The sequence below is a fragment of the Apus apus genome, chromosome 2 (assembly GCF_020740795.1).
Source record: "Apus apus isolate bApuApu2 chromosome 2, bApuApu2.pri.cur, whole genome shotgun sequence".
NCBI lineage: Eukaryota > Metazoa > Chordata > Aves > Apodiformes > Apodidae > Apus > Apus apus.
Window position 1 is genome coordinate 61,340,387 of NC_067283.1, and position 21,560 is coordinate 61,361,946.

The 21,560-nt window shown below is 51.9% G+C and overlaps 1 protein-coding gene across 1 annotated transcript; it reads right to left on the reverse strand.

Moving 5' to 3' along the window:
* Nucleotides 1-8,819: 8,819 nt before the first annotated feature.
* Nucleotides 8,820-20,874, reverse strand: MRS2 (magnesium transporter MRS2). Its single transcript, XM_051611500.1, has 11 exons — nt 20,655-20,874; nt 20,272-20,345; nt 19,034-19,070; nt 18,331-18,443; nt 17,710-17,883; nt 16,876-17,006; nt 16,077-16,193; nt 13,185-13,337; nt 11,972-12,089; nt 11,075-11,188; nt 8,820-9,984 (listed from the first exon to the last, which is right to left on the reverse strand). The coding sequence occupies exons 1-11, from the start codon at nt 20,824-20,826 to the stop codon at nt 9,874-9,876; spliced, it is 1,314 nt and encodes a 437-aa protein (XP_051467460.1). The 5' UTR covers nt 20,827-20,874; the 3' UTR covers nt 8,820-9,873.
* Between the last annotated feature and the right edge of the window lie 686 nt (nt 20,875-21,560).

The following is a 21,560-nucleotide window of genomic DNA, read 5'->3' on the forward strand; positions in this document are numbered from 1 at the left end:
GCGGAGAAGCCCCGCTGGCTCGCAGCTCCAGAGCGAGGGAAGCCTTGGGCTCGTCCCGGGACTCGTGTGTCAGCAGGAGAGAGGCTCGGAGTGCGGAGAGGTCGGGGGTTGCGCCCCGGCACACCCTGGCTTCGGGTGGGGGCAGCGCCAGGACCCGGCAGCGAGGGGACAGAGGGGTCCCCGCAGCACGGGGGATGCTCCCGGGACAGGTGAGCCCCAGCCCCATAGCGGGAGGAGGAGGAGGAGGGAGTCAGTCCCGTCCCCCCGGGACAAGGAGGGCTCCGTGGGTCTCTGGGCCAGCTGGAGAGGTCCTGGGGAGGGGGCAGTCGGGGGCTTGGCAAGGGGATGACTGGGGCATCATCGTGTGTCACCCAGCCTTGCCCCCGCAGTGTCTAGGAGGACAGCGCTGGGACAGGCTGGGAGCAAAGAGGCCCCGGAGTGCGGCCACCCCTGCCTCACCAGCCTGGGACAGGGCAGCCCGGGAGGCCAGGGGTGCCCCTCACCCCTTCACGCCCTCCCTCCTGCAGGATGGGGGAGAATCGACTCCCAGTCCGGGAGGCCTGGACACAGACTGACTCCTGGGTCGCAGCTCCAGGCCCAAGCCCTACAAGGAGAGCAAGGTCCAGCCACTGCAGGAGGGTGAGTGTGTGGGCACGGGGGGCAGGGGCTGCCCACCCTGCCCTGTCCCAGGCTCACACCTACCAGCCAGGCTGGCAGCAGGACTCCCAAGGAGCAGCGACTAGGGACCCAGGGACACAGCCCCATCACAGCTGTATCCCTGGACAGGGACCCTCCCTGCCCCTGGTGCCAGCCCACCCCTGGGGGCTCGCTGGAGGGGCCCCTCCCTGTGCTGCCCTCTCTCCGCTGGAGAAGCAGGAGGGCTCCAAGGCTTTCATGTACTCCAAGATATGCCATGGGCTTGTCCACCTCTTTCCTTTCCCTTTCTCTGAGGGGGAGAGGGATGAAGAGAGAGCATCTGTCATTTTTGTAATCGCTGGACCAGCTTGAAACTGTGATGGGGGGAGCCACCAGGAGCTCCCTCGGCCCCAGGCCCCTTCCTGGGCACTGCAGGGTCGCAGCTGTCCTACTCCAGGCTTCCAGGACTGCTCCCAAGCCCCTTTGCAGACCCTGGCTGTGATGGACAGCATGCTGCAGGAGCTGGTACGCAGCGCCGGTGATTCTGCTGTCCAGGATCTGCAGGACATCTTTCAGGTCTGTCCTGGGCACAGGGGTCCTCACAGGCAGTGAGCCCTGGCTGGAGCAGTGCCTGCCCCCCAGCTCCTGGTGTGAGGAGGGGGACGGAGCATGTCCCTCCTTCCCTGCCGTGCTCCCCCCGCCAGGCCCCTGCCTTCTGACTGCTGCCTGAGCCCCTTCTGTTCCTGCCCTGTCCCCCACGCCCCTACCCCTCTGCAGCCTTGTCCTCTCCCCATCCAGCCCAACGCCCTGGCCCCCAGGTGGACCTGCCTGATAGGCAAGAGGAGCCCAGCCCTGGGGCTTTCCTCCTCTGGCTTCACCACGGGCCACATCCCAGAGGCCCCACCACAGATCCCGAGGGAGCTGGCCAGCCCAGAGCCTTGGCTGGGGAGCTGGAGGATATTCTGGGGGGAGGAGTGAGTGGAAGGCAGCAGGGGCAGCAGCAGGGGCAGCAGCAGGAGCAGGATGCAGTGACCTGCCTGGCCGCAGCAGGCGGCTGCGAGGGGGCAAGAGGGACACGTGCCCCATCCCAGGCACTGCCCTGCAGCGAGCCTGGCCCTGCCATGCTGTGGCCTGTCACCTCCAGGCCACATCAGCAGCTTTTCTCCTCGTCCTCCAGCTGCTGCTGCACTTCACCAGTTCCCAGCCAGAAGAGGTGCAGGAGAGGGCCGTGGCATGGATTGCCCAGCTGACCGGCTTCATCCCCACCTACCCTGGGCTGCAGGTACTGAGCTGCTGGCTTGGGCAGCCCCAGTGCCCCTGAGCCCCAGCACCTCCCAGGGAAGCCGGGCACTCAGCCAGCAGGTGGCTGGGAGCAGGGCTCTTTGCCCTGTCTTGTCCGGGCTCTCTCCCAGTGCTGTCACGGCCACAGGCAGGAACCTGGCTCTGGCAGCCCTGCCCTGCCCCGAGCTGCTGCTTTGGGAGGAGCCAGCGCTCACTGTGTGCCCGGGCTCACCCTGTGCCTGCCCTGCCTCTCTCCCCCCAGCTCTGCCCCTGCATCACACAAGTCGTCCCCTTTGGGCACAAGTGCTCCGACACATCCTGTGAGGTGCTGGGAATGCTGCTGGAGCATCTCACCTTCTGCTCCGTCTGCAACAACCATCTGATCCGCCATCAGGCTGCAGAAGCTCTCGCTCAGCTGCACATCTTCATCCTGCAGCAGAGAAGTAAGAGAAACCATGTCGGGCTGGGTCCCCCTAGAAACGGGCAGCCAGGGACCACTTTCCTTAGTGAGGGAGAACCCGATCCAAGCTGCCTGCCCGCAGGCTGAACAGCCACTTCCCCTCGCCCCTGCTTGCAAGAGCCCTGGACCCTGGCTGGGGATCTGCTCCTCCCCTGCCTGGCTGCCCTCTTTCTTTGCCAGCAAGTTTTCTGCCTGCTGTCCTCAGACTGCACCTCCAGCTCCTCACGCTCCCTCTGAGCACCCCGGTTTTGCTCCTCCCCAGGCAGGTGTCCCGGGCTGGCTGACACAGAGGTGCTGCAGCTCCAGCGTCACCAGGAGATGTTGCGGGACTGGCACAGCCTGGAAGTCCCACCCGTCCGCAACATGTTCTCGGTAAGAAGGGCCTTTGGCTGCTGGTCAGGGGGCTCAGCCTGAGTGCAGGGACACCCGGTGCACAGGGATGGTGGGGACTCGTGCTGCTCCTGAGCAAGGGCTAGGCAAAGGCCTCCAGCAAGCTTCTCTCTAGGTGACACATCTCCCTTCCCTTTCATCCCACAGACACTCATGCAATACCTGCAGCCCTCTGACAGAGCAGATACCATCCTCATGGCCGTCACAACCATGAAAGACTCCAACCCAGACAGCATCCACATGGCCATCTACGTGGTCAACACCCTTGTGGAGCAAACAGTCTTCCGGGAGGAGTATGTGAGTAGCCCACGGGTGGCACAGCTGATGCTCCACCCCACTGGGGGACAGTTCCTCCCCTGGCTCCCTGCCTGGCCAGCACTGACATCATCTCAAGCCATCGTAGCGCAACGGGAATGGAAGTGGCTCCCAGCGGGAGCTGGGGACGCGGTTGCGCTCACCCTGCTGACATTCCCATTCCCACCCATGTCTCCCTTCCAGGCGGATAGCATTGTTGGGCCATCTATGAAAGCTGCGTCTCCGTCAGGTCGGTGGAAGCCCTCAGCAGCCTGGAGAGCGCTCTGGCCAAGGTGGCAGACCAGTACCTCAGGGTGGAGGTGACCAGCGAGATGTGGTGCACCCTGGAGCACGACAGGTAGAGGGCCCACCAGCCTTTGGGGCTCCTCTTACGTGGAAAGGCGACCCGAGCCCCTCCTGAGGGACTTGAGCCTGGCCATCCTCTCGGATGTCCCCTCTGATAGACCCCTTGCTTCCCCGTAGTGCCTCCTTGATCATGTGGAAGGCTCTGCGCTCTGAGCACAAGACCACAGAAAGGCGCTACGGGAGCTGCTCAGCAAGCTCATCAACCACTTGCTGCCTAAGAGCTCCACCTCCACCCTTGAAAACGCGTCCTTCTTCCCCCTGCTTGTGAGTTGCTCTCTGACCTCCATGGCTGCTCTCAGCTGTTCCAGGCTCCCAATCCCCTTCTGTCCCACCCCAAGATTTGACCTCCCAGGAGCACAGGGATATCTCAGTGTCTGGGTGACTTCTGCAGGCAAACGAGGCAGTAAGGCAGATCCTCCAGCAGGAAGATGCTCTGCAGGACATCAGTGAGCTAGATTTGCAGCTGGAAATTCTGCCCGAGCTCTTCCTGGTGTCGGTTTTTGCTGTGTCTTTCATCACGGAGCTGACACTGTGTGACACCATCTTCCGTATGGAGCTTGAAGAGCTCCAGCTCTATTACATCAGGTTCTCCATGCCTGTCCTCTTCTCCCTGCAAGCTACCCAGAGCCAAGCCAGAGGTCGTGGTGGGACCTGAGCACTTCTTCCTGTGCAGGTCTGCAGTGCAGTCCATGAGGCTGTCGCTCTGCGAAATGGGGGTTGAGAGGTGTGTGGTGGCCATCGAGGAGCAGGGGGGCTGGGATGCCCTGCTCAGCACCCGGACCCACCTCACCGGGTTACAGATCATCGCCAGCTGAGAGCCCCTCCTCCTCACATCTCAGGGACTGGGCACCACGCCCTCCCTCCCTCGGTGCTGATGGCACTCAGAGATGCAAGTGCTGCAGCCTGGTGATGTCCAGACTGCTGCAAACCCCAAAGAGGTGTGCCCAGCTGGCTCAGGCTTGACGCTGCCTCCTTCCTCCTGCCAGGGAGATAGCCAGAAACACCGGCTCTTTGTGGACCACCGTCTTCCGCCGCCTGACGGAGCTCCTCGCTGTGGAGAACCCCAGCTGGGAGATGAGTGCCATGGTCTTCCTCGCCGAGGTGAGCCTGATGGCACTGCTCCAAGCCCCTCCGGCGCTCAGCTCTCCTGTGTCCACTGCTGTGGGGGGAGCTGAGGCAGTGGGAGGGCTGTGCTTGGCACCATGGAGGAGCAGGCAAGCAATCCATGTGGTGTGGGACACGGGGGCTCTCCACAATCCCTGCTGCCTTCATCTGGGCTTGGTCTTTCCCCAGCATCCTTTCCCTGAGCTGATGGCTGGAGCCAGCCCCTGCTGCCTGTGTTTCAGATGCTGGACCTCCCCAACCTTGGTCTTGTGCTGGACCTTGCCCCGAAGGTCTTCCTGGTGTATCTGCGGAGTCAGTGCCTGAGGATGCCCCGCCTGGTGTTCGAGGGCATCCTGAAGCTCGCCAAAAGGCCTGACACAGTGAGCAGGGGAGAGCTGGGACAGCAGCCCAGGGTGCAGCTGTGGGTGGCGGGTGCCGCGGTGGCTGGGGCTTTGCTGGGCCCTGGCAGCTGTGCCGGCTGCTGCCAGCTCTCCTGCCCCCCGTGGCCCTCTGCCCCACGGCTGTGCCATGCCAGGAGGGAGGCAGCAGTGCGGAGAGGAACAGGCTCCTGCTGCCAGCCCAAAGCCCCCAGCCCGGAGCATGGGACCTGCAGAGCCAGGCCATGGGGTGCTGAGCCCCGGGCTGAAACGCAGCGGCCTCGCTGGGGGCTGCTGGCAGGTGGGGCAGCTGTCCAGGCAGTGCCAGTGGCCCAGCAGCTTGCCCAGGGCTCTGCTGGGGATGGGGACAGACGAGGGGCTGCAAGGAGCCAGTGCTGCCTGCCCCCCTGGGCCTCGCTCTTCCCATGGCCCCGCTGGGGAGCCACGTCTACTGGGACCCTGCCCTGTCAGCCCCGTGAGGCCAGTGTTGGTGGAGGGGGTTTTCAGCCCTGCCGTCGGGGGCTGCTTGGCACGAAGGAGGTGCCGTGTCGCACGGAGGCAAAGAAAACCCTCGCCCTGCTGCCAGGCGTGGCAGAGCTGCTGCAGGGTGCTGGCAGTGACACCCGTGCCGCCGCCCTGCCCGTGCTGGACGCCCTGCTGCCGCTGCTGGAGGAGGAGGAGGGCAGCCTGACCGCCTTGGACATGGCCGAGAAGCTCTGGAGCCTCTTTGATGACGTGAGGCTGGGGGAGAACCCTGTGCCCCCCTCCCTGGCTGCATCCGTTTGCCTCCCCCCCTCTGCTTTGCCCCATGGCCCCCAGAGCCCATCCCTGCCCTCCGCAGCTCCAAACACCCCACGTGAACGGGCCCCAACTTGGTCTCCCTGCCACGCGGGGACACTGGCGGCAGGGTGGCTGCAGTCATGCTGAGCCCCACCACTGAGCAATGCCCAGCCCTCCTCAGGGTCTCCCTCTCTGGACCCCAGCCCCAGGGACCCCAGCACACAGCAGCTGGCAGAACAGGCACAGGCACAGGCGATCTGGGAGTGCCTGGTAAGCACAGCCCCGACCCGCCTGGGAGCCCCCTGCCCTGTCCCCAGTGTGGGGCTGTGCCCCCGTGGCTGCACACAGCCTCCCAGAGCAGGCTCTGCTCCAGGCTGTCCTCACCCTCGGGGCCCCAGAGGGGACTCTGCCACCCTGATGGCACCCCAGCATCCTCAGGGAGCCCTCTCCTCCCTCCAAATCCTGATGCCACATGGCGGGAAGCCGGGACTGTCCTGCTGGGGGGGCAGAAGGTTGGCCGTGGGTTCGGGGTCAGCTCTGCACCAGACCTGCACCCTTCTCCTCTCTGCAGCTGGCCAGGAAGAAGACCAAGATCAAGCAGTTCCTGCTCCAGTGCCAGGGCTACCTGCAGAGCCGCCAGGAGCTCCTGCGCTGTGAGGCTGTTTGGGTCATTGGTGAGCCACCGGTCCCGGGTCCCTCCCTCTCCTGGGGTCCCTGTGTCCCACCCCGGAGGGCACCTCTTCACCCCCACCCCCCGGCTGTGGGGCTGGCACAAGGCTCACCCATCCCCTCCCCATTGCTGCACCCTGGCTGGGTAAGCACTGCCCAGGAGGTTGGGATGGGGGGCAGGGTCCCTGACACATCGTGTCCCCCCAGGGCTCATGGGCCGGCAGGTGCAGAAGGAGGAGATGGAGCACGTCAAAGGGGGTGAGTGGGGGCAGCCAGGAGGAAGGACCCTGGCACGGAGCTCCCCCCAAGCCCGGGCCAGCCTCCCCTCCCAGCACGCATATGGGGAGGGGGCTGTTTCTGCAGGGGGATATTCCTGACCAGCAGCCTCCAGCCAAGCTACCTGATCCCTGGCTCCCTCCTGGCTGCCACCTCACCTCTGCTGCTTTGTCTCCACAGTCCTCCGAGGCGCACAGGAAGACGGCAGTGCCCTGGTCTCCTCCCAGGCACTGCAAACGCTCCACGTACTCCAGGCAGCGCGGCCCAAGCCCAGGTCCATCTTCCCGTTGCCACTGCTGAGGGCGTGGAGGAGGGCACGGCGCTCGAACCGCATCCGTGACTCTGCTCGGGCAGAGTCAGCCCTGCAGCCCCAAGCCTAGGGTGCTTTGCAGGCTGGGCTGTCTTCTTTTCCCCAAGTCCAAGAGGAAAGAAGACACCTCAGCTGGCATCCTCGGGCGAGCAGCAGGCCCAGGGCAACACCTGCCCACACTTCATGGCAGCCATGAAGCCCCAGCTGCTCTGCTGGGCTGAGGGAGGAGAAAGACCAAGTCAGAGCCAAAGTCCATGCCCTGCTTGAGGGTCCCTGAGGGGGAGAATGACGCTTGGCTGGTGGTGGAGGCTGGAAGAACCCAAGAGCAGCACATGTATCATCCCCCTGAAGCACAGGAGCACAGCCCCCAGCCCTGAAGCCCCCGGCCCTGCAGCTGTGCCCTGCACCCTGACTGCCACCAGACTCCTGGAGCTGGCAGGACAGCAGCAGGGGGTGTCGCGTGCCCCCTTGGACCCTGCTGCCCCCCGCATGGGGGTCTGCCCTCTGCAAGGCCTGCCCCCTGCCCTCGGGGCTGTGCAGGGGCTAGGAGAGCAGTGGGTGTTTGCCCCCACTCCTGCCCTGTCTCCCAGGCCATAGCAAGGGAAGGGAAGGAGGGAGGGAATGAGAGAGGGAGGGAGAAAGAGAAGGAGGAAGGGAAGGAGGGAGGGAATGATGGAGGAACAGAATGAGGGAGGGAAGAAATGAGAGAGGGAGGGAAGAGCAGAATGAGAGGAAATGAGGGAGGGAGGGAGGGAATGATGGAGAAACAGAATAAGGGAGGGAGGGAAGAAATGAGGGAGGGAGGAATTGATGGAGGAGCGGAGGAACAGAATGAGGGAGAGAGGGAGGGAAGAAGGGAATGAGTGAGGGATGGAGCAGTATCTGTTGTTACCTGTTGTTATCGATCTGTTGTTATCTGTTATTATCTGTGGTTCTCTGTTAAAATTTGGAAGCTTTAGATTTCTCAAATGAAAATGAATGTTCCTTGTTGCTACATCAATATGGAGTTTTAAAAAGTCTATGGAGCTAGTTGAGGAAAAACTGGGAACAGTAAATACTAAAGCAATGGTGAAAGTGGGGGCAGGGAGAAGCACTTGGTGGCTTTTCCCGGGGCCGGAAATGAGGAGAAAAAAAAGAGGTGAAACTGTGCAGAGCGGCCGGGGGGAGCTCCAGTGGCCCGGGGAGGGGGACGTGGGGCAGAGCTTGGCACAGGGGGGACGTGAAAGGCCCTGCAGCAGGGAAGCAGGGTGGGCAACAGGGCGAGGGTGGCAGGTGGGTGCCAGGGGCAAGGACAGCGTGTGCCAGCTCCGGGCTGGGCGTGGAGGGAGCAGGAGGTGCGGCTGGAGCCGTGCGAGCCAGGCGGGACTTGGGGAGCTCGGCAAGAGGGAGTTGGGGTGTGGAGGCCAGCCTGGGGAGAGGGAGAGGGGCCTGGCACCACGGCTGGGGCAGGGGATGGGGCACCTGCACCAGGGCTCAGGCCAAGGGCCAGGATCCCCACAGCTCTGCACTGATGACAGAGCCTGGAAAGGTTTTGTGAAAGCTGCACCAACACATTTCAGTCCTGGCCTAATGCAAGTACAGCTTGGTGGAAAACATCATCATCATCATCCCTTCATGCATTGGGCTTTGTTGGGGTTTCACAGCCAAGGTATGTGAGCCACTGTTTTTTCCAATCAATTGCTCAGTTTAGAGGCTTTTTTAATCTCTACCTTCCAGGCAAAAATGCTGCAAAAAATTCAGCTAAAAAACTTATGAATACCATGAATTTTCTCATGGCTTTTGTATCTGTAGTTGAACTAACATACAGAGCAAAAACATCTGTTTGAAGATAATCTGGTACAAACAATTTAAGCCCAACTAGGAGCACAAGCCTGCATAATTTTATGTACCTTTTTATTTCCATTTTTGACTCGTTAGTCCTGAGTAAAAATGTTCACAGCTACAGCCAGTACAGTGATTCATCTGGTGGCACCTAAGGAGCTAGTCAAGGTCTGTTATAGAGGTTAAAAAACAGAGATCAAACCCCAGAAAGTCGGTGACCTGATTTAGAAGGATTTCATGCTCCCTCTACAGTCTGAGAGAAACCAGTGGGGAACTAAACCCTCAGTGCTCAGAGTCAAGTTCTAAGAGAAAACACAAACAATGGGCTTAAGAACTTTACTCCTTCCTTCAGTCCATCACAGGACACCAGGCTTCCACACCCTTTACTAACCACCACTTACAAGTGGTGCAGGCTAGTCTATGCTTTGTCTTGTCCTCTTGGAGAGAAAAGAGAAAGCAAAGCCTGACTACAGAGAAAACAACAACTGGTCTGTTGAATTTATCAGCATTGGAATCAGTCTTTGTGACAACAAAAAGAGCTGTTAAACTGCAGCTGTATCCATGTGTGTTGAAATAGTGGCAGATCGTAGGTATGCACTATCAAGTGTGCATTATCAACAGGCTCACTTCTCTGGTGCACCCAAGATAAGTAGCTACGTTTCAAAGCCTGTTCGTGCTCACTTAAAATAAGGAAACATATTTCTGGTTACTGCCAATTTAGAGGTGATGCTACACAGGAGATGCAGGAATGCCTTTTCTTTCTTAAGTCTATTCTCTGCAATTAAACAGGGTGTTAAAAATTTCCTTTAAAAAGGCCACTTTTGGGTGGCTTTTTCTTTGAAATTTGAAAGTATGTACATGTATGAGATACATAAACTACTGGAACATACGTGGGGTGGAGGCAAGACACCTGTGGAAAGCACATGGCTGTTTTCCTTTGCTCCTTTTGTGTGCGAGCATTAAAATCTTACTACAGGTTTTTGGCACAAAATGTATAATAAATTAGGAAGTTCAGAAATTCTTGCTGTTTTCAGTAAGGAAGAACAAATGCAAAGGAAGTATCCAAAGTCCACCCTGTAACAAATTAAGTCTCTTCATTCCTGCTGTTCCTATTGGTTTGTTAATGTGCTTCTGCTCAGCCCAAATGTTTCTGCTTTAAGGTTGTTCTTTATCTCCACTCTTCCAGCTGCTGGCTGGGACTTTTTCAAAACTGCAGGAACCTAGGGAAGATAAAAAATAGCCTGTCATTACATGAGAAGCTGCTCTATATGCAGCAGAAGGAAAAAAACCTTGAGAGAGGCCTGGACCTTGATTCTTCTTACTTTCAGAACACTGTCTCTGGCTTCTCCCTGTCTAAGCCCTTTCAGTACATTTCTCTAAGGCAAAGTAAGTATGTGCTGGAGTTGGTTTTGAGCAATACTTGGTGATAATCCCGTTAGTTGTAGCTACAGTCAACATTCCACAACAAACTACTTCCATCTGCCACATAAGAGACAAAAGGGAGAGTTTATCTGGATTTTTTTTTTTTTGGTAGCAACTTGGCTTTCAAATCCACTGATACCTCCCTGTTACAAATACTAAGAGTGCAGAACAAAGGTAGACAACTCAGTCCCACAAAGTTTGGCAGGAATGCATAGTCAAGAGGGAAAATGACTCATAAAAATCTTGATAATCTGAACATAGTCTCCTTGGACATCTTTTTACAGCTTGGTACAACAGGGCTCTACGATGCCATCAGCATCAGTAGCAAAGAGGACTGGTGTGCACAGGAGAAGCTCCAACAAACGTTAGATTGGGAGTCAAGACATCACAACCATGGCACCACTCTCCATAGTGATATTACAGCTAGGACCTGTCCTCATAATCCTCTTATTTTAACCTTCTCTTTTACAAGACAGGGACTACAGATCCAGAGTTAGGATGTGGGTGGGAGGAGAAGGGCAGCATCCCTGATGTCACTCACTATGAAGAGACTGCTGTGACAGCTGCAAAAGCACATTAAGTCTGCTTCTAACATTAGTCTCAGCTTCCCTTTGGCTGCCAGGTGAAAGCAAATACAGCATGTCTCAAGGAACAGCCTGCAGCTTCCCTTCTGGCAACAATGAGCACATCTTTTTGCTTAAGTGTATCTTTTACAGTGCTGGAGCTTCCTACCTCATTCAGTCCAGCTAAGAATAACTTTCTCCTTTGTCAAGTCAAGGAACTGAGCTACATTTCCCCACGCTCTGTGAGCCACTGGCCTTTCTCCTGCTTTAGAAATGAACTGTACATGCAGGGTCTGAAGCAGAAACCCAAGCCAGCCATACATACGTGAGGAGGCAGTGGAGGTTCTAGGTGCCGCCCAAGGAAGGAAAGCAAGCGCCGCCAGATCAGACCACTTCCCAGAAACATTATCCCAGTCACCAGCCAAAATATTCTGGGGTCCTACCAACAGAACACTCCCATTAGTCATGCAACTCTCTCTTCAGAAATGGGATTATCCAAAGATCAATCTGTCACTCCCCACCACACCTCCTTTATGAGACGGAAGCGGTAAACTCTACCATCAACAGCCAAGCCCCACCTTTGGAAAAGGACTGCTCCATAGGAAAGCACTTCCTGTAGGAATGACCCTACTGTATTCTGTTACTGCCCCATGCAGTTCTCCTTCATTCAGCAGAGGTCTGGAAATTCAATCCTTTTATTTAACAGACTTGAAATGGAAGAAGCCTGTTTGGGATTTTTTGTTTTTAAGATAGCATGTAAAATTGTACATTTGTACCCCCAGTCTGCACCCCCACCAGTTTGGGTATAACCACGTAACTGACAGGAGCGTGTCCCTCTGGTGTGCTGGAAACACCCTGGCTGTTTGCCAGACAACTCTGTTTCTGGAAGACAAAACTGGGCTTTTCAGGTGATCATTACAGAAATATGAATACTGCTTTACAGGCAGTCCTTACACAACCATAATTTTGTCTTCCCATTTCTTTTGCATAGATGTTACCTAGAAGAAAGTAAGCAATCCTGTGCAGTTAACCATACAGTAATTTGCTTACAAAAAAGTGACTGCATGAACACATGAATTGCTGGACTAAATTACGTTCACACACAAACATAAATCTGGAGCTTTACCTATAGAAAGAACAAGGTTGTACTTAATATCAAATGCACTTTAAGAGCAGGGCCCATGTTTTATGTCGCTGATAAAAAGCAGCCCTCGTTCCTTACCTCTTCAAGAGATGACTCCAAGTTCATGCCAAATGCAACTCCTATGAGTCCAAAGAGAGAGAGAGAGAAAGTCCCCATAGTCAGCTGCAAGTTCAGTCTCATCATCACATTACGGTGGCTAAAGAAGGGAGAAACATCTGTAAGGGGAACCCAGAAACTGATCTGCTGCTAAATTCTCAAATTTCATACAGCATGCATGAAAACCAAATAGCGAAACCAGAGGGAGTCATGCTGGATAAAACTCATGAAACAACAGTATGAAGAGGGTATCATTTTGAATTTGCTGCATCAGGATACCTATAAGGCAGCAGGTTCTGCTTAATCGCCAGCAGACTTTCCAGCATCGCTCACTTCTTAGAGACGTATATACACTGAGTAACAGTAAATTTCCACAGACATTCGTGTTCTCCTGCCTCTATCTGGCTGGAATTTATGTCTCCATATTCACAAGCAACAAAAATTTACTGTTACCTTGTAAATGAAGATACTCACAAAGAAGTCAAAGTTGACAAATGCTGCGGACTACAAACTCGAGCCTGTTTTAGAGAATTCTATATTCAAGTCTTCCCCAAAAGGATCCACCAATTACCTCTACAGATAACTCCCCAGTAAAGAGGAGAAAGACTATTAAATGCTGACCTCAAAGACAGAGTGGCACGTGCTTGCAAATGCAAGCTACAATTATTTTTCAGTAAGTTGAGTAGTAGTGGGAAGTGTAGCATACAGGAAGAGAGAATACTACTACTGTAACAAAGTTATTCATTCTTGTATCACTCCATAGAGGGATACGCAACTTGAACTGAATACCTGCATAGCCTAGACAGACTCTTAAATACTCAGTTTTGCTGAATTAAGAGCAATCTTTCCTGAGTAGAATTTCATTTTGCCCCTAAACCTACAGACTCTTCCTTCAGCAAACAGCTCCACAGAAGGATCTAGGAAAAGCTTGGATTCTGCAAGTGAAAACGGATGCCCAGCTAAAGGGGTTTTTACACATAACTTATTAGGGTGTCTTGTTGCTTTGCTTTATCCAGTTCACTGACAAAAACTGCGCAACGCCTCTTCTTGTGCTGTGACTGCAAGTGCTCTCAAACTCTCATGAAGGTGGAATTTCCCAACCTTCCTTGTAGGCAGATTTGAGAAAAACTAGGCAATACTAAATTCTGCTCAGCTTTTGGCAGTCCAACTGCTAGCTACTATTAGGGTAGCTAACCTGTCCAGGTTGATAAAGATTATGCTTTCTGAGTCATCAATCAATACTCTGAGTTCACGAGCTTCATTTGCAAGATCTTCTGCTTGTCTGTAATAGTTCTCCAGCAGCAGTTCCATTTCCTCTGCATGATCAATCCCAGATGTACTCTCCTCACTGCAAGCAACAATTTATATTTTTCTGGTTAGCCACATGCTGTGCAGAAATGTATTATTGATGGGTTAAGTCAAGGCACACGAGAGTTGTGGGGAACAACTGTCTGACACTAGATCTCAAAGTGCAACCTTTTCAGTGATGCACTTCCATCAATACCAACAGCTTAAAATAAAACACATATTTTTGTATCTATCAGCTGATTAGAACTGGCAGTCAATCCTTCTGAGTAGAGTAGTTAGCATGTGATATGTGCAAGGCATGCACAATATCACAAATCTTATTTTTTCAGATATTAAAAAGTTATTAAAAAGTATATTATTTATGCATGTTCTATTACCAGAAATGTTTACACTATTACAAGGTGTTGGAATTTTTGAAAGGAGATACTTCATTTTTTGGTGCCCTCAAATGGTGGAAGCTGGTAATGGTGCAGTCAAAACTGGCAAGAATAAAACCACCCCTAGTCAACACACACAAAATTACACATAGGGAAGGAGATTCTAGGCATGTATTAAAAATGTTACAGTTGTAAGGTGTTTCAGCTATACACAGCAATGACTGCCAAACTTTCTGGGAGCATGGAGCAGCCTAAGAGTGGGCATCAAATGGCAGATGCTGCTCCATCCTAAGTGAAGTCTGTCTAAGAAGTTTTCATCTTACTTCCTGGTCTGACTGCTGGCGCAGCTGCCTTCTCCTGAACGGGTTTGTCTGTTTCTGGTGGTGTACTGGATTTTTTGGTGTGTAGATGAAAACTGAGGCACCAAAGATTCCCAAGAGCTTGAAAACTAGCAGCAAAGCCAGGAAGATTCTTCATTTTTTTTTCTTATGTGGTATGACCTCATTTCTCCAGAGAGATTAAACTTTTCTAGCACTGCTGACTCTTAAGGGACCCTCTCTGAAATGTTTTTCCAAGAAAATTAGTGATATACCTTAAGAATCAAACCATGTAAGCTCCCTGGAGACCTTTAACAAAGCCCATACCTCCTCTCTTACGGAACAGAAACTTTTGAGTTAGCCAGTCTGATTTTGAAGTCCTTCAGACCTTGAGGTTTAGTAAAAAACTCAAGCAATGAGAATGCAGATGAGAGGAGCTGCAAATTTAAAAGCCCTAGAGGCCTATCTCTACTCTATTACAGATTCAGCAAAAGGTCCTGTTTTGGCCTATTGGCTCCTCTATGGATATACAAAGGAAAACAACAGGCATACGGACTTTAAATAACGTGCCATCCAATTTGCTTTCATTAATTAGCCTCCATCTGTCTCATGAGTCTGACTGACTGCTTGCCATCCCTTCATACAAAGATAAAACGTCTGCCTCACCTCACCTTTCTGAGCTCAGCTCACCACTCCTGCTGCAAACCATCTCTGATGGCACCTAGATGCCTAACTGGGTCCGTTCACACCTTCTCAGGCTTCTTGAGTTCATCAAATACCACACATCCCCTGTCTCAGCACTGGAGCCACTGGAGCTGCCCACACACTGCCAGCCTGCCTGCAAACATGCTGTTGTGGCTGGTGTCCCCTGGTGTGCCTGTGCACAACTCCCTTGCCACATCCCTGCACGGGGATTGCAAAGTTCCAGTGCTCTTCAGACAATCTCCCACTGCAATGGCAGTGTCTGAAAGAAGGGATGACTTCAGGTTTCTCCTAGCATGAAGAGTGAAAGGTAACCTTGGTATCTTTCCTAAATGTTTATACGCTGTCTAGCATAAGGCAGGAAAAGATCTGCCAGCAGCTTGTATTAAAGTGCAAGAGCAGGCTGCGAGCAAAACCAGGACAAAGATCAGCTGCTGGCTCAGGAGTAGCCTGGAATTCAGAGCCCTCCTGATACTACTCCAGCAGATGCATTAGAAAGGCAAATCACATCCCACTTCTGGAATACTGAGTTTCTGCTGCAAATTTAGACTAAGCTTTGCAGGGCAAGAAACCACCTCCTGATTTCCAACAAACAATACTGTGTGAACAGTATTAATATCCCCATGCAACGCGGTTAGGCAAAAGTATTATTCAGCAGCTTTGCAAAGGACCTGGAAAGTAGTTTTTTGTTATCTGCTGAGACATAAAACATGTCTGTGTGTCCAAGATTCAAACACAATCCAGCCCAAAACATATCGAGATCTGACAATCTTTTTGCTTTTCAGTTTTTGTTAAGTGACTGGTGGTGCTGCTGCTGTGTGGGGTCTTTCACCAGACCCGACAAGCGTGCAGTAGGACTATTTCTGAATATACATTTTTCCTGAAATGCTGCTCTTCGGGTGCGCAAGATTGCTCCAGGGCCTCTTCCCTTCAGGTTCTGCTGGTGAGCGAAAAGCTAAAAGGAAGGTGTTCAGAACACACTTCCTATAAAGGAAGCGTGCTGCCTGACCTATTCAAGACAAGCTTTAAAATCTACCTTTTCAGGTTTTTTGGTGAAACCGAAGAAAATTCTCCCTGAAAATGTAAATTTGTATTGAAAAATAACATTTGCATTTTCACCTCCTGCTCCCATCCCATTACTTACTAGATGAGCTGGCCTGCTATGCCAAAAACTATTTGAAACTGTGTAATAGGACTAGTGCTAACAAGGTCCCTCACCAAAACAGCTAACACAACAATTTCTGATGCAGCAAGCATTAGGGCTTAAAAAAGTTAGCAAGTCTTCTTCTTTCTGCTGTTTGGCAGGGAACACCCAGTTTAGTGGTCAAGTTTTCCTTAAACAAAATACTTTTTTAAAAGTATGGGGTTTCAAAATATACATACAATACTTGTGGATCAGTCCATTTAGATAGACAGAGCTCTTCTATTAATTCTTCTTCATCTAAGATCTCCAGAATTGTTTCTCTGAAAACTTTAAGATCTGTTTCCAGTTCTGACAAGCTGAAGGAAGAACAGGCAAAAGGTCAAGTAATCCCCACTGGCACCAGTGCACAAAAGGTAATCTCTAAAGAAGCTTGCCAGCCAGCACCCTTGCCAGAGGTAGTGGCCAGGGAAAACCTCCTTGCAGGGTTCTAAGAGCTCCTTCAAAAAATCCTCTACAGACCATGCACTCAGCAGTGGCAGTGATCCATCTGGGGACGAGCAAGTAACAGACACACACTGAAAAGGATTCAGATGTGTTTTCTGGATGCATTTTTTAAGTCAGAAGAAGCAAGCATCTGTGAGCATGTAGGGAGTGCATGTTTGCACTGTTGTATCACAGAGGCTACTACACAAAGGTACCAGTATTTTAGTACTAGTAATCTGAAAGTATTGATGCAACAGCTTGTTTTACATTATGGGGAACATTTTTGTTATGTTATTTTTTTGTCTTAGCTATTACTTTATTCTATTAGATGCTATTTGAGAAGCTTGACTTTATTTCTGACAACTTGGAATAGATTTCCCTTTTTCTGGTTTCCCGTATCACTAGGTATTTCATATACCAATTTTAACATTTACCAATAAGGTGCACAACCCAGCATTATAGTAATTCATATTACATACCATTTTTCTACCATTTTATTGCACATAATTTTCTACGGTCATCTTCTAGTGTCTTCTTGTGTTACTCTTTATTTACCTCTTGCCATTTTGCAGGAGAATGTGTAGTTTACTCCTATCCACAGACAAAAGCTTGTGGTCCACTAGAGCTTCCAGTGTCTCAAGGATCTGAGGCTGCAAAGTGTTAAGTCTCCCCTGCAGTTTGCTGATCTAGATAACAACATGATCCTTCATAAGAATTAAAGCAATCCCTTCAGAATGACTTGGGCAACTGACTCCTGTCCCTGACCACAGAATTCACAGTAATAGGCAATTAACACAATCTGCTTTCCAATGGCTGGGAAATACTTGCCATAGGGATACCACTTACAAGATTAAGGCCAGTGCAAAATACAGTATCTTATAGAAGCAATTTGCACTGAATTGAAACCCAGTGCCAACCACAGCAGTGAGGCTGATGAAGCTAAAATGCTATTTGTATAGGGATTTCATATTACTATTAGCAATCACAGATCTTTAAAGATAGCTATAACTCATTATCTGACTCCTGCCCAAGAGGTCAACAAACCTCTGTGCTTCTGCATGACTTCTATTTCAGCTAAAGCGTATCTCTAGAAGGGGACTCTGACTTCCTTTTTAATTGTCCAAATGACAGTGAAGCCATGAGAACCTTACGTAAGTTGTTAAGTAAGGAACAAACTTTCCACTTAGCACTTTTTCAGGAAGGGAATGGAAACACACATACACACAAACCCATAAAATTTACACCAACAAAAGCCAAAATCAAAAAAGAACTCCTAGAATGCATATAAAAACGTGTATGCATAAATATTAACACAAGGAGAAAATAATTCTGTCTTTTCTATCAAGCAACAACTTCCAAAGCAACTTAAATAAAAAGGAGATAGCTCACCCAGTACTGCAGGATGGCTTCTATGGCTCGGAATTCAAAGGGCAGGGAGTATGTAACCAGTTGACCTTCCCCAGCCAGCTGAGATGCGAGTTCGTTGATGAGCCAGTGTTCCAGATTTAAATTACGATAATCTAGTATCAGAAGAAACTCTGGTGTGATGACAGCCTTCAGGGACTGAAAAAGACAGTAAATGTAGGAATCTGAAAAAAAAAGACCTCTCTGAAGATTTCCACCTTCTCGTGACTCTGTCATGCACTTGGTAACAAGCCACTCTTGAAGTGTCTTTTCAGGCAGGAAACCAACAGCATCTCACGGGAACTGCCACCCACGGTTCAGACCCAGCATTGTGTTCGTGCCGACGTGACCGAGAAGAGCCTCCTCACAAGCCTTGGCTTCTGTGACAATGTTAGTGACATTTCTCCTATGCTTACCTAGGAAAATGGTCATTCAGACGCAGTGTTAGTAAACCCATACCTCTGACTGCTAGGTAGACACCAAAGCCATATTTACTGCTGGATTTCATGTCACGTAAAGCTGGTATTAAACACATTGTGCAAGAAAACGCAGGTCCAAGGACAAGACGCGGTTCACGTTTACACGCAGCCTCAGGGAAACCATTACCTCCATTCTTATGATGATCCTGTTGTTCCTAGTTGCCATGCTCATGAGGTGTTGAAATCTTAGATCTCGAGCTTGAAGACCCAATTCCTGGTACAATTCTGTTTTCTTTTTTTCTAAAATATTTGTAGATGAAGACATTTAGGGGGAAGCGTATATGTTATGAAATTACATTTTAGTCTCTTACTCAGTCCCAAAAAAGGGGAAAAAAAAAAAAAAAGCTGTGCTATCTTTACAACAGTTTTCCTGCCTCCTCAATCTAATTTATATTTTACAATGTTTAGAAGACTGTATCTCAAGTGGAAAGGGAAAAATTCTACATTTAAGTGAAAAGCTGGCCATGACAATTCATTTCACGTCAGAAACCAAGCGGCTGGTTTGAGACAGCACACGTAATCCTGCAGAAAGGGAAATTCAAAGCAGGTAAAGGAAATGGTAGAACAAAGACAAAGTAAAAATTACCTTCCTGTCACAGATGCTGTATGTTATTTTCGAAATACTGCTTAAAAATATACAAACATTGTAATAATAAAGACCCTACAAAGGCCAACAGAAGGCAGCAACACAAAGGAAATGTTGCAACATCCCAAATAAACAGAGTGTAGTATCCCAAATGTAATTTTCTACCCCCTGTAGATTCCCAATTAGGCTTTTCTGTATTGGACAGGTTAAAACCAAAACAAACAAAACCACAATGAATACTCACCAAAATACCTAGTATTTCCCTCTTTGTCAAACTTAATCTAAAAAGAGCAGAGAAAATATTTCTTTTCACAAAACTACTACAAAACAGGGAAAAAAAAAAAGTCTAAAATTGTTTGCCTAAAAGTCAAATGGAAAATATGCTATGAAGGAAAATCAGCTTTTTATGCCCTCTCTCCACAGTCCATCCCAGTCAAGAAAAATATTGCACCGAATTGCCATGTATTTCACTGCCTTTGTAGACATACCTAACCAAATCAGTCTCATCTGCACCATGAGGTTCCTACATGAACCTTGGGAAGGAGGTGATTCAAAGAGAATCAGACCGTTCTGGCACAAAAGTGCACCTTACATTTTGGATTAAGAATTTTGCTGCTTTCTCTTGAGCAATCTGAAACATTTACAAAGAACATTCAACAAGTAAGTACTACCACAAGATGGGCAGTTAGGCCCTGGTGTCTGTATAAACTATCCCATTAACATGCTAGTCAGCTGGTAACCTGCATCTAAATCCTTGTCTCAGCACATGTCGTGAAGATTATTCATTTAACACCTGTACCTCCCAGTGAAATTACTTTCTTGAACAAACAACAAGGTCTGGTTTAATCAGAAAGTTCGCTGTTTGGCTCAGAAACCACGTCGCTTAATTCCACATTACTGGCTTTAAAAGTAACCTTCTGTGCACGAAACAATCCTGAGCACACATTCCAGCGGCACCGCAACAGGTGTGACGTGGCCACCAGGACCCGGCTAAGGGCACCCTGATGCAGAAGGAGTGACTGTCAGCCTCAGCAAGGGGGCCTTACCCCCCTCCTACGTGCTAAGCACGCCAATAATGCACCTGCAAATTCACTGTAGAGCAAAGGATACAGAAAGAGCTTATTTTTTCCCAAATCCTGTGTTCGCTTCCGTTATGGCTACCAAGACACAGTAATAATTTTTAAAGGCATATGAAGCCTCCACAAGCTTAAGAAGAGGCCTTCCAGCTTGCAGCACCTGGGCGAGCGGTAAAAGCAAGAGATCTTACAGCAGGCGCTTCGTCTTAGACAAACACCTTAACGAACACCGTACATTACAACTTAAAGCAACAATTCAGAGCTAGGGGCATTCTTTGGGAGGTGAATCGGCCTGCTCTTAAGATGCTTTAGGGAAAAAAAAAACCAAAACAAAACCAGAACTGAGACAGAGCACCATCACTCCGCACCCGCCGCCTCGCTGGTGGACCCGCCTGCGGGTACTTACCACGGCAAACACGGGAGACACGCTGGCCAAGGTGGCCTGGGAGGCCTCCGCTGTGCCGTGCTGGTAGAATTTACCTGCAGACAGACAGACAGACAGACAAGTCGTTTCCACCCGCCGCACAGGGCGCTCCCGCCTCCAGCTGCGAGCCCCGCTCCGCAACGCACCCGGGGCTCCGCAACTGCGGCCGCCACCGCCCAGCCCAGCCCACCCCGGCTCGGGCAGGGCAGGGCAGCGACCCCGCACCCACCGCGGGCACTGCCCGCCGGCCTTCCCAGCCCCAGGCGGGGAGGGGTCCCGCCCTCTCCCCACCACCCCTCCCCGCCCGCCTCGCCGTGCGGGACCAGGGTGCGGTGGGGCTCGGCCCGGCCCGGCCCGGCGCTTACCCGGCCCGCGCAGTCCCCGGGCGCAGCCCAGCGGCAGGGCCACCCCCGCGGGCGGGCCACGGCCCAGCGGCAGCCCCCGGGCGGCCCGCGGGCGGGACCCGCTGCCCACCGCGCCCGCCCAGCCCAGGGCGCGGGGCAGCGGCGGCAGCAGCAGGAGCCCGGCGCGCAGCATCAGCGCGCAGGGTCCGCGCAGCTCCCCGCACGGCCCGGCCCGGCCCGGCCCGGCGCGGCTCCCAGCGCGCAGCCGCGGCGGGAGGAGGAGGAGGAGGAGCCCGGGGGCTGCGGGGTGTCCCCGCGGTGCCTGCACAGCCCTTCCGCAAACCTCTGAGCCCCCCGCTCTCCGCCGCCTTCGGGACGCTTGTAAAAGGTGCGGGTTCTCCTGGCGTAGCGCAGCCCCCCCCCCCCCCCCCCCCCAAAGTTCTTGGGATTGATTTTCCTCGCCCGGCTTGTGTGTCTAGAATAGAAGCAGAGCAGTGGGAGTTTCCCTCGGGTGAGCTCTGCTGAAGGGCGGGAATGGGCGCGAAGGCAAAGCCTGTGCGCTGGGAGCCTGGCGGCTTCGTGCAGCGACACGGCCCCGCAGCGCTCGTCCCTGCTCGGCGGGGAAGCGGAGGGGGGAAGGGGCAGCTTGCACACGCTTGGCACAGATACATGACTTCACAAGAAAGTTAACAAAGAGTTCTTTACTAGATCCATGCAGCATGTACGTGTAGGCTGAAGCCGTAGGAGGTTTTCAGTTTCGGGGTAAGCACGCCTGAATGCAACTGTTAGCCCCCTATATTTATAGTTGATAAATAGCTGAAATTCACGGAGTATTTTAGCTTTAGTCTTGGTTAACCACAGCAGGTGGCAGTATGTACAAGACTAAATTAATACTCCTGGTTGTCAGACATACTTGAACAAAATTTG